Source organism: Urtica dioica, chromosome 4 (genome assembly GCF_054948205.1).
Source record: "Urtica dioica subsp. dioica isolate 48M chromosome 4, U.dioica_male_clone48M_v1_H2, whole genome shotgun sequence".
In the NCBI taxonomy this organism is placed as follows: Eukaryota; Viridiplantae; Streptophyta; class Magnoliopsida; order Rosales; family Urticaceae; genus Urtica; species Urtica dioica.
Window position 1 is genome coordinate 10475516 of NC_142759.1, and position 11353 is coordinate 10486868.

General features: G+C 40.6%; 2 protein-coding genes and 3 non-coding genes across 11 annotated transcripts; all 5 read left to right on the forward strand.

Moving 5' to 3' along the window:
• The first annotated feature begins 1382 nt into the window (after positions 1 to 1382).
• Positions 1383 to 1456, forward strand: TRNAV-AAC (transfer RNA valine (anticodon AAC)). The gene has a single exon. It is a non-coding gene; the product is annotated as a tRNA-Val (tRNA).
• Positions 1457 to 1601: 145 nt separating this feature from the next.
• On the forward strand, positions 1602 to 1675 carry TRNAV-AAC (transfer RNA valine (anticodon AAC)). Its single transcript has one exon. It is a non-coding gene; the product is annotated as a tRNA-Val (tRNA).
• A 177-nt stretch (positions 1676 to 1852) lies between these two features.
• Positions 1853 to 1926, forward strand: TRNAV-AAC (transfer RNA valine (anticodon AAC)). Its single transcript has one exon. It is a non-coding gene; the product is annotated as a tRNA-Val (tRNA).
• Positions 1927 to 1997: 71 nt separating this feature from the next.
• FKGP (L-fucokinase/GDP-L-fucose pyrophosphorylase) lies at positions 1998 to 7539 on the forward strand. The gene is made up of 7 exons (XM_089612159.1): positions 1998 to 2449; positions 2930 to 3203; positions 3524 to 3888; positions 4497 to 4623; positions 4762 to 5772; positions 5953 to 6668; positions 6978 to 7539. The coding sequence occupies exons 1-7, from the start codon at positions 2132 to 2134 to the stop codon at positions 7371 to 7373; spliced, it is 3207 nt and encodes a 1068-aa protein (XP_089468285.1). The 5' UTR covers positions 1998 to 2131; the 3' UTR covers positions 7374 to 7539.
• Positions 7540 to 7746: 207 nt separating this feature from the next.
• LOC149400306 (NC domain-containing protein-like protein) lies at positions 7747 to 9691 on the forward strand. 7 transcript variants are annotated; one of them, XM_089613667.1, is made up of 3 exons: positions 7747 to 7887; positions 8093 to 8258; positions 8823 to 9691. In XM_089613667.1, exons 2-3 carry the CDS (start codon positions 8165 to 8167, stop codon positions 9470 to 9472), a joined length of 744 nt encoding a protein of 247 aa, XP_089469793.1. In that variant the 5' UTR covers positions 7747 to 7887; positions 8093 to 8164; the 3' UTR covers positions 9473 to 9691. The 7 variants fall into 7 exon arrangements, with proteins under 7 accessions (XP_089469793.1, XP_089469790.1, XP_089469792.1 ...); XM_089613664.1 differs by having other exon boundaries at positions 7748 to 7887; positions 8085 to 8258; XM_089613666.1 differs by lacking the exon at positions 7747 to 7887 and adding an exon at positions 7896 to 8008 and having other exon boundaries at positions 8085 to 8258.
• The last annotated feature ends 1662 nt before the right edge of the window (positions 9692 to 11353 follow it).

The window sequence follows — 11353 nt, forward strand, 5'->3', positions numbered from 1 at the left end:
ACTCTTTATAATTTATAGTTTTTATTTCTAATATATAATTCATACTTATGATATATAATTTTTATATATAGCTTATATTTTTTTTATATAAAGTTTATAATTTAAAAAATGTCATCATCTCGTCAAAGTTTATCTCAAAGAAGTTCGTGTCGAACTTCTTCTAGCACTCCTCCACCACTTGAGAATCCACAACAAAATCTCGCCTCTCTCGCTAAATTGGTTAGCTTTGTCTCAAATTTTCAAGTTTTGAAAACACTGAATATGACTCGACCGAAACTCCATCATACTCCGATGAGCCTCCAACATACAATCAAACGGTTTATCCCAATATCTCCTTATGTTCTTCTTCGATATCCTTATTATACACAACAATTTCCATATAAGCCACCACCCCAATATACTTATCACGCACAATCACAACCTCAATATCAAGACCTGCATATGGTATATCAAGAGCAATACCAACATTACCAAAACCAACAAGAAGAATACTCATAAAGAGAGTCACCACCACCACCACCACCACCTCCATACGAAGATGAACCTCCAAACGTAGTTGTACCACCCAAAAAAAAAAAAAAGAGGAAATTGCAATCTAAGATGTGAACATTCTTTGAAGAAATTGGTGAAATGGCGAATTGTACCGGTCAATGTAAGAAGTTTGGCAAAATCTTGAGAGCTGACAACAGTAAATAAGGGACTTCCTCATTAATACACCACTGAAAGATGTGTTGTGAATTCGAATCTTCAACTTCAAATCAAGTAAGTACATTAGATTCCATGAAATTTATGAGACAAATAATTCAATACATTCTTTAGTACCTGATTTTCAAATCATTTCTAGAAGAACATTAAGAAAGGGCATTTTCATTGTTCATAAGTTATGTCATTATTCATTTTTAGATGAAAATATCATTGAAGGCAAAATATATATATATATATATATATATATATATATATATATATATATATATGTTTTCTCTATCATTCTTTTTCAAAATAAATTTATTCATCTCACGAACATTTCTCACTTTCAAACACCACCATTTTCGTGCAACATCAACTATCTTAATGTACAATTATACTAGCTTGGATAATGAGGTTCATTCGAGATTTGCCCATTGGTTAAACGCATATACTAGGCCATGCGCGCATAATTTGTGCAAAATCTTAAATTCTTAATTTACATGTCGATAAAAATTAATATCTAACTGAAGTTTGATGAAATATAAATGATTTATGATTTGATTTAAATTATATCTATATTTGATTTCTATTAAAATATGATTTGAATGTGATTACTTTGGACTACTACATGATTGAGATTACAAAGATTCGTATTTATTTTAATTTCAGTACCTTTTTTTTAAGAATTGCATAGCGGTTTCGTGGTGTAGTTGGTTATCACGTCAGTCTAACACACTGAAGGTCTCCGGTTCGAACCCGGGCGAAGCCATTCATCTTTCCTGCGGGTTCACCTTTTTGTTGCATATTTGTGGATTTTGCTGCAGAATTATATTATCACAATGGAGTTAATAATTGGTGATTTATTATTATAGTGATTGAAATCGAAAAATTGTTTAGAACTCACAACTCCGAACGGTTTCGTGGTGTAGTTGGTTATCACGTCAGTCTAACACACTGAAGGTCTCCGGTTCGGACCCGGGCGAAGCCATAAACATTTGGTTTTCTATTTCATGTTTCTTCTTTCTGTATTTTGTTTTAAAATGTACATGGACAAGTTAGCTGCGATTCAGAGTCGGACACTCATATCACTCGTAATCCAATTACAGAGTCTAACACGAAAAAGTCAATAATTAGAAACTAGCTGGGCAAGCCATGGTCAAAGCTCGGTTTCGTGGTGTAGTTGGTTATCACGTCAGTCTAACACACTGAAGGTCTCCGGTTCGAACCCGGGCGAAGCCAAACTGGTTAAATTTTGTGTATATTATTTGCTGCAAAATATAAACGGACAAGTTTTTATTATTATTATTATTAATTTTTTTTTATGGAACGACAAGTTTGTTAGTTATTCAGAGTTCAGACACTCTCAAATCACTCGCGATAAATCTCCTTGATTCTGAACTTTCCCGGGAAAAGTGACGACAGACCTCAATTGAAGACCCTAAAAATGGAGACGAAGCGAGTGTCGGGAGCGAGACAGAAGGCCGATCTGGAAGGAATCCTTCGGAGGTCATGGTACAGGCTGAGGCTGTCGGTGAGGCATCCCTCTAGGGTTCCGACTTGGGACGCCATAGTCCTCACGGCGGCGAGCCCCGACCAGGCCGAGCTCTACGAATGGCAGCTCCGCCGCGCCAAACGGATCGGCCGCATCGCCGCTACCACCGTCACCGTTGCCGTCCCCGATCCCCTCGGCCTCCGGATCGGCTCCGGCGCCGCCACTCTCCACGCTGTTCGCGTTCTCGCCTCGCGATGGAGGAGCCTAGAGGTATGAACACTCGCTATGGATTGTCTGAAATGATTAGCTTTTTAATTTATTTCTTATTATTCGATTTGACGAGGAAATGAGAACTTCATCAATGGTATTTGATTAGATGTCTTCAGTTTTCGCTGATTCACTTCATTTTAATATTCTTTGGCGAATCGAGTGAATTGCTAGTGGTTTTGGTAATGAACGTTATTAAATGCTGCCAATGATGGTTTTGATTATGTCACACGCCATCATTTTCCTGTATGATTACGTAGTGGTTTTGCTGGTGAAAAAATGTTACATTTCATTGAGCCTGACGAGTTTGATTTTATAGATGCTAAGCGGAGTGATTTAAAAGGTTACACCAAGGATAAAATAGTATGTATGTTTTTAGCTGTTCCACAAATGAGCCATTCGTCTCAGATAGTTTCAATCAGGAACCATATTTGATCAACATCTTTAGTTGCGGGGTTTGATTTGAATGTTTCTATGCTGCAGGTTGAGGCTGCGAAAAATGGTACTTTTATCCCGAGCAAGAGTTCTGAGGATGTGCTTAGTGACTCGGAGATGATCAGCTTTATTTCGAAAAAGCACATATTGTTGCTTCACGCTGGAGGTGACTCGAAAAGAGTGCCGTGGGCAAACCCTATGGGCAAAGTTTTCTTGCCACTTCCTTTTCTAGCATCAGATGACACTGACGGACCGGTTCCTCTTCTTTTTGACCATATTCTTGCGATTGCTTCTTGTGCAAGACAAGCTTTTAAACACGATGGTAATTTAATCTCATCTTCATTGACAGAGGAAATGATTTCTAGCAGTAAAAAATTTTCTTCGCAATATTGTTTTTGAAATCTAGAAATTTGTGGATATTATCTACTTTACATTTTATTGTAACTAATAGCTTCTCTATGTATTACAAATACAATAGATAGTATGGAATCTTAGTAAGGAAAGAAGAAAGTAATAGTATTGTTAAGGAACACTTTAATACTAGAAAAATGTCCATGCTCCTGAGATACTTTTGGAAATGGTATATGATATCGCTGCTCCTCGCATGAGAGGTGCGTTCTTACACATTGATTATGTTCACAGGAGGTTTATTTATCATGACCGGAGATGTTCTCCCCTGTTTTGACGCCTCCAATTTGATTCTTCCGGAGGATAGCGCGTGCATTATCACGGTTCCAATCACCCTTGACATTGCTTCGAACCACGGTGTTGTTGTTGCATCGAAGAGTGGGACCGTGGCTAGTGATTATGTTGTCAGTTCAGTCGATAACCTCTTACAAAAACCGAGTTTGAAGGAACTTGTCGAGAACAGTGCAATCTTAGATGATGGCAGAACACTTCTAGACACTGGAATAATAGCCGTTAGGGGTAAAGGATGGCTGGAGCTTGTTAAGCTTGCTTTGGATTGTGAGCCATTGATATCAGAGTTGATGGAGAGCAGAAAAGAGGCAGGTTATTAAGCACATTTCTTACTTTATTTAGTACAGGAGATAAAAATAAAGGGTTATTAAGTTATATAGCCACACGGATACAGTGGATTGAGATATAGCCCACCTTTGGTTAATTTCTTGTAAATAGCCAAGTAAACTTATTAACAGATTAATAAAAGCCTTATTTAACACAACCAAACATATATTTTAGGTAGTTAATAGGCTGCCACGTATGCAAGTTGGCTATTTACAAAGTATTTACCAAAGGTTGGCTAATTTACAATTCATATAGTTTAGGTGGCTTACGTAGCCAATTTTTTGAAAAATAAATGTATGCATGATCTTATTTAGGGAAAATAAACTATTTAACTACTCGTTACTAAGGCATTTAGCTTCGTTTCTCTCAAAAAATGTTTCTTTAGTTCCTAATCATATAAGCCCACTTCACGTCAAGCTATGCCGTAAACTATAATTCGATACTATTTTAATAAATATATTTTTTATGCTCTCTTCTAAATATTTTGTTCATGGGCTTCTTTAAGATTGTATCCGTTGGATAATCTTTAAAGCATTAAAGTAGGGATCTTTTAATCATCTGTTTTGGTTTTACTGTCCATTTTTTTCAGATGAGTTTATATGAAGATCTGGTAGCAGCTTGGGTTCCTGCAAAACACGATTGGTTACGACTTCGTCCTTTGGGTGAAGAACTAGTCAACAGATTAGGAAAACAGAGGATGTTCAGCTACTGTGCTTGTATGTTAAAACATACACCCTTTTTTATATAAGTTTAAAACATTTACTTTAAACTACTGATTATTGTTTTGTTCCTTAACAATTCATCATATCTTCAATATGGAAATATTGATGCTTTGTGCTTGTATTTTCCCACAGATGATTTGTTGTTCTTACATTTTGGAACCTCAAGTGAAGTCTTGGATCACTTAAGTGGAAGTCGTTCAGGACTTGTTGGTCGAAGACATTTGTGCGCAATCCCAGCAACAAACGTATCTGACATAGCTGCTTCTGCGGTGGTGCTTTCCAGCAAAATTTCACCTGGTGTATCAATTGGAGATGACTCTCTTGTGTATGATTCATCCATCTCCAGCGGAATACAAATTGGCTCACTCTCTATAGTTGTCAGTGTAAATGTTCCCGAAGTGAACGGAATAACAGAACATCCATTCAGATTCATGCTCCCCGATCGCCATTGTCTGTGGGAGGTCCCATTATCAGGATGCACCGGAAGAGTGATTGTGTATTGTGGCCTTCATGATAACCCCAAAGATCCATCATCTAAGGATGGAACCTTTTGTGGGAAACCCTGGAAGAAGGTCGTGGACGATTTAGGAATTCAAGAAGACGATCTGTGGAGCTCAGCTGGATATCAGGGAAAATGTTTGTGGAACGCAAAGATATTCCCTGTTCTTTCCTACTTCGAAATGCTTGATTTGGCCTCGTGGTTGATGGGATTGAGCAAGGGAAACCCCAATCGTTTTCTTGCATCGTGGAGAAGTTCACCTCGTGTTAGTTTAGAGGAGTTGCATCGATCGATCAATTTCCCGAAAATGTGTATAGATTCTAGTAACCACCAGGCAGATCTTGCAGCTGGGATCGCTAAAGCTTGTATGAGCTATGGGATGCTTGGTCGCAACTTGTCTCAACTGTGCGAGGAAATCCTGCAGAAAGATATTTCAGGAGTTGGGATATGCAAGGACTTCCTAGACTTGTGCCCAAAGCTTCTAGATCAGAACTCCAAGATACTTCCAAAGAGCCGAGCATACCAAGTACAGGTCGATCTTCTTCGATCATGCAATGATGAAAAAACAGCAAGTAGCTTGGAACACAAAGTTTGGGCTGCAGTTGCCGATGAAACTGCTTCGGCAGTAAGATATGGTTTCAAAGGTACTTGATTTTTTTTTCTTATGCAGAAGTAACGACCCTCTGAAAAAACATGATTTTATCAAATGCTTCAAGTTAGAAGCTTGACTTAGCTTGCATTACTAGATAGAGATGCAAAAATGCCCAAAAATATAAATATAAAATCTTGTCCGATATCAAATGATTTGGTGTTGTTCGCCACAGAGCATCTACTGGAGACACACAGCAATGCCCATTCTCCGCTGTTACTAAACAGTGATAAAATCATGAAACAACAATTCCAGCCTAGAAGAGTGAAGGTCGAACTACCAGTCCGAGTAGATTTTGTCGGTGGTTGGAGCGATACGCCGCCATGGAGCTTAGAGCGTGCCGGGTGTGTATTAAACATGGCGATAAGTCTGGAGGACTCTCTTCCAGTTGGCACAATCATAGAGACGACAGACAAACCCGGCGCCTTTCTTAGCGACGATGCCGGGAACGAACTTCTCATCGAAGATCTCATGAAAGTCGCCGCTCCTTTCGACACCAACGATCCATTCAGGCTCGTGAAATCCGCGCTGCTCGTGACCGGCGTTGCCCACGAAAACACGGGCCTGAGAATCAAGACGTGGGCCAACGTGCCCCGCGGAAGCGGCCTCGGGACTTCGAGCATCCTCGCAGCGGCGGTCGTGAAGGGTCTCATCGAGATGATCGGCGGAGACGCGAGCAACGAGAACGTGGCTCGGCTCGTTTTGGTTCTTGAGCAGCTCATGGGGACCGGTGGAGGCTGGCAAGACCAGATTGGTGGCCTCTATCCCGGTATCAAATTCACAGCCAGCTTTCCGGGGATCCCGTTGCGCTTGCAAGTTGTGCCGCTCTTGGCTTCTCCTGAGTTAGTCTCAGAGCTGCAACACAGATTGCTGATCGTATTTACTGGTCAAGTAAGTGTCTCCACATTTTTATCTTATTTTATGGCTGTTCGGCATTTGTGACCCCTATTCTTATTTTCATCAAACTTATGAAATTTTTTATCCTCACCAAATCGTCGTATGCGCAAGAAAAAAATATGTAAAGATTTTACAATTAAAAATAGAAATTGCCTAGATAAAAAGGAAAACAGAGTGTCGCTACTCGAGTAGTTTAAAAGGTTATATATGTCAAAAAAACATTTTGTTTTTGGAAATATTGATTTCGTTTCAAGTGATTCACCTTCATAGGCATGTGAATGACACATACATACAACACTGCAGGTTCGACTTGCGCATAAAGTGCTGCAAAAAGTGGTTACCCGGTACCTCCGACGGGACAACCTTCTGGTGTCGAGCATAAAGCGGCTCGCTGAGCTGGCAAAGGCCGGGAGAGAAGCTCTGATGAACCGCGACTTGGACGAGGTGGGAGATATAATGATGGAGGCTTGGCGGTTGCATCAAGAGCTCGATCCCCATTGCAGCAACGAGTTGGTCGATCGGCTTTTCGAGTTTGCTCGCCCCTATTGCCGCGGCTTCAAGCTCGTCGGCGCCGGCGGTGGCGGCTTCGCCTTGTTGCTTGCAAAGAGCGCCGAGGACTCAAAATCACTTAGAGTTTCGCTCGAGAGTTGTTCGGACTTTGATGTGAAAGTCTACTCTTGGAATATCTTCTTGGCCTGATTTATATATTTTCTTTCCATCGCCTAATTCCTTGTATCACAGCATTAAATTATTCATTACACGATTCTTGCACGTAATAAGGTTATGGTTTAAAGAAACCTATCATAACCGACAATTGGTTGATATTCATGTACGATATTTTGTATTGTAAGAAACACCTTGTGTGTGTGTGTGTGTGTGTGTGTGTGTGTGTGTGTGTGTGTGTGTGGTATTGACATATGAGCCATGACACTTTGCATCTATTACAAATATTAAAAGGAAAAGTGTAACACAAACAAAGCATAAAATATGGATAACGTGGAAACTGAGCAAGGAATCCAAAGCGCCATTTTATTCCTCATTCCTAACCCTTCACTAGTAAATTGCCCCTAATAAACGGTTAAAGGCTTTGGATCCGGGAAAACGAATCTAAATATAATCATTTGCTTTTTAACAAGGAAAGCGAAAGGGAGGAAGAGAGAGAACCAAGCAAGTAATTGATTGTGCACATGAGTGAGAGAAAGCAAGGAAAAAGGTCAGTGTCATTTTGTCGTTATCATTCCATTACCACTATGCTATAACGGATTAATCCATTCAATGCCACGCCGTTTATATTAATCTTTTGTTTGTGGACCTTGACGTGGTATGCGAATTTGGTAGAGTGGTTGATCCATTTTTGGTCACTCTAATTTTTTCTTCAACACCCATTATTGAATTGTATCTGTAACGTAGTTTCGCAGGGTCAATGGCGCTCTAGCGGTCACTGAAGAAGAAGAAGAATAAGAAGAATAGAGAGGGAGGGGGAGAGAGAGATGGGTTTACTCACAAACAGAGTCGAGAGAAACGAGATCAAACCAGGCGACCATATCTACACTTACAGAGCTGTTTTTGCTTACTCTCACCATGGTCTCTCTCTCTCTATCTCCTTTATTATCTGGCATGGAAATTAATTCTTTAATTTTTATATTTCTTCATGTTTCTCCCTTTGTTTCTGCGGAATTCTATAATGTGGGTTTGGAATAACGTTCTCAACATTGCCTAGGTTGAAAAAGATAAAGGAAAAATAAAATCTCTGCAGTCGTTCTACGAAAATTCTGAATGTGTATCATCTCATGGGAGTAATTTTTGCGAAAATTCTACACTGCTCATGATGGGACCCAGTAATTCTTGTTTGTTGCTGGTTTCCGATTTAATTTCTTCAATTACGAAAATTCACTATTCTTTCTTTGCACATAATTGCAAAAGTTCGCACGCATAAATTTTACCCCTTTTACCGAGATTCTGACCTTCCGGTACACCGGACACTGAACCAGATTTAGAAGCTCTGTTTCTTCAATACAGTCAACATTACGATCACAGAACAAACACTGTTGAATGTAGATAATACAATAATCCCACTTTTTTTTTCCTTTTTCATCCGTACAATTTCTGAATTCTGCCATGCCTTTCTGAAAACCCCATTGATCGCAGGTATCTATGTGGGTGGAAGCAAAGTGGTCCATTTCAGGCCAGCCCAGAACCTAGACCCGACCCAAACCGAGACCGAACCCGACTCGTCGTCCACGCCGTGCCCGACATTCCCGGACTGCGGATTCCGACAGCCCGAGAGCGGCGTGGTGCTATCGTGCCTGGACTGCTTCCTGGGAAACGGGTCTCCGTACTTGTTCGAGTACGGAGCGTCTCCGTCGGCCTTCATCGCGAAGCTGCGCGGCGGAACCTGCACCACCGCGGCCTCGGACCCGCCCGCCCAGGTGGTCCACCGCGCGATGCACCTCCTCCAGAACGGGTTCGGAAACTACGACGTGTTTCAGAACAACTGCGAGGACTTTGCGCTCTACTGCGCCACGGGTTTGCTCATCGTGGACCGCCTGGGCGTGGGCCGCTCCGGCCAGGCCTCGTCCGTGATCGGGGCCCCGCTCGCGGCCCTGCTCTCGTCCCCGCTCAAGCTCCTCATGCCCGGCCCCGTCGGGGTCGCCACCGTCACCGCCGGCATGTACTGCGTCAGCCGCTATGCCACCGACATTGGGGTCCGCTCCGACGTCGTCAAGGTCGCCGTCGAGGACTTGGCCGTGAATCTCGGGTGGAACGCCCGCGGAACCCAACCGCCCTCGCTGATCTGAATATTTGGATGCGAGGAGTTTTTGAAAGCGCCTATTGTTGCTTGTTTGAATTCGAGGTTATGTTGTCAAGTGTAATTAAAATGAAACCTTTTTTTTTTTTTTGAGTGATTCCGAGTATTTTTCGGTTTTGAGAATAATGAAAAGGCTGTGACTTCATCTGATAATTCAAGATTATGGAGAAATGCAAAGAAATATAGAGAAAGAGTTAGAGGTGTTTAAGATCAGTGGCAAATTCGAGTTCCGTTGTTATGACTTATTGAGTGTAAGTGATTTGCTGCTACTACTCTTGCTTAGTTTTGTCCTCCTGAATAAATATTCTTTTTGGCTCTTTAATTGTTTTAACCTCAATGTATACTTTGAATTTGCGAGTCATATGTCTTAGAACATGGTTGTAGATTTAGTGCAAGAAGAGACGCTGGAAAAAAAACCGGCCACCAAATAAATGCGACACTTGGAGCAGGAATGAAAAATCAACAAGTTTTACGGCTACTACTTCATTGAGCGAAGTATTAATATTAAATTATAATACATGTGAGCTATGTACAACACTCAACACAGATCTAGACCAGATCGGACCTAACAATAAGTACATGTATTTGTTCACTCGGTGTATACTCGCAACTTAAGAAAGAATAAAACACACTAAGATTCGAGCACTTAATAGTTCTTTCAAGATACTCGCAAATGGTTGTTTGAGAGATTTCAAACTATTGCGGTCTGTTGAATATGAAGAATATAATTCTTCAGCATCTATAGATAGTGTTTTTACATGTGTTGTTGGCTTATTTTATAGTGCAAATCTATTTGGTAAAGTATCTTGCAACATGCTCTAGGATATGTTGAGACATATTGGCCACTGTGTGCAGAATTGTATTTCTGCCAAGTTTTCTTATTCGCCAAAATGCTTCGCGGAAGACCTTTTACATTTATCTTATCTGCGTGAATGGGTAAGGAAACCCTAATTCGACTTCCAGATGTATTGACTATTATAAAAGTCAAGGCTCTGCCCTTAGTAGTTTTGACACATACATTCACAAATTTAGGGTTCGTGGACGTGCATGATCGACGAACTGAAAAACTAATAGTGTGTTGTGTGTGGTGTAATTCTCTAGACACTATTCCAAATCTATTGAGTGTTAGAGGATTGTATGAGTTATGTGATTTCGTGATTGAAGAGTTCACGAGCGTTGATATCAAAGAACACCAAACACTTGAGAGAGCGTTTGAGAGTGGAAGTGAGAGGATCTCAGATTCAGTAGAAGTGAGGGTACTAATAGGAAAAAAGCCTTGAAGCGGGGATCGTTCATATAAGTCCATTATTGTACTATTGAATACTCTTTCCATACAGTGAATTTTCTTTCCACATGAAACACTGCCTCATAGAGTAGGTGATGTTGCACCGAACTGGGTTATCATTCTTTGTGTCATTTACTTTTACGCATTGCTTTATAATTATCCATCATTTGCATCAGAACATATTATCTCACACATTGACTTTATATTGTGTGCGACATCTTGTCTCTGACTAAACAAAATTTCAGATAGAATTTTAGCTATTCCCACATAGCAAGATATTGAAAGACGGCTAATCCATACAAAAAACATTACACAAAGACAAAATAAAGTCTTGAATAAACACAATAAACTACATAAATAGAATTTTAACACCGGTATGATAACATCGTGCAGAGAATGTGAGTGAAGACGACTAACAAGAGATATGTTGCCCCACTAGCTTCCTCCACTTCGCACGCTAACCAACATCGAACCACCAGATCAAAACTGCCAAAGACATTAGAGACGAAAAAACACGCCGCACCACCGACCAATCTTTGAAGCATGGAGTTCGATATTGCCAGAGACAATCGGACATGTTGCACC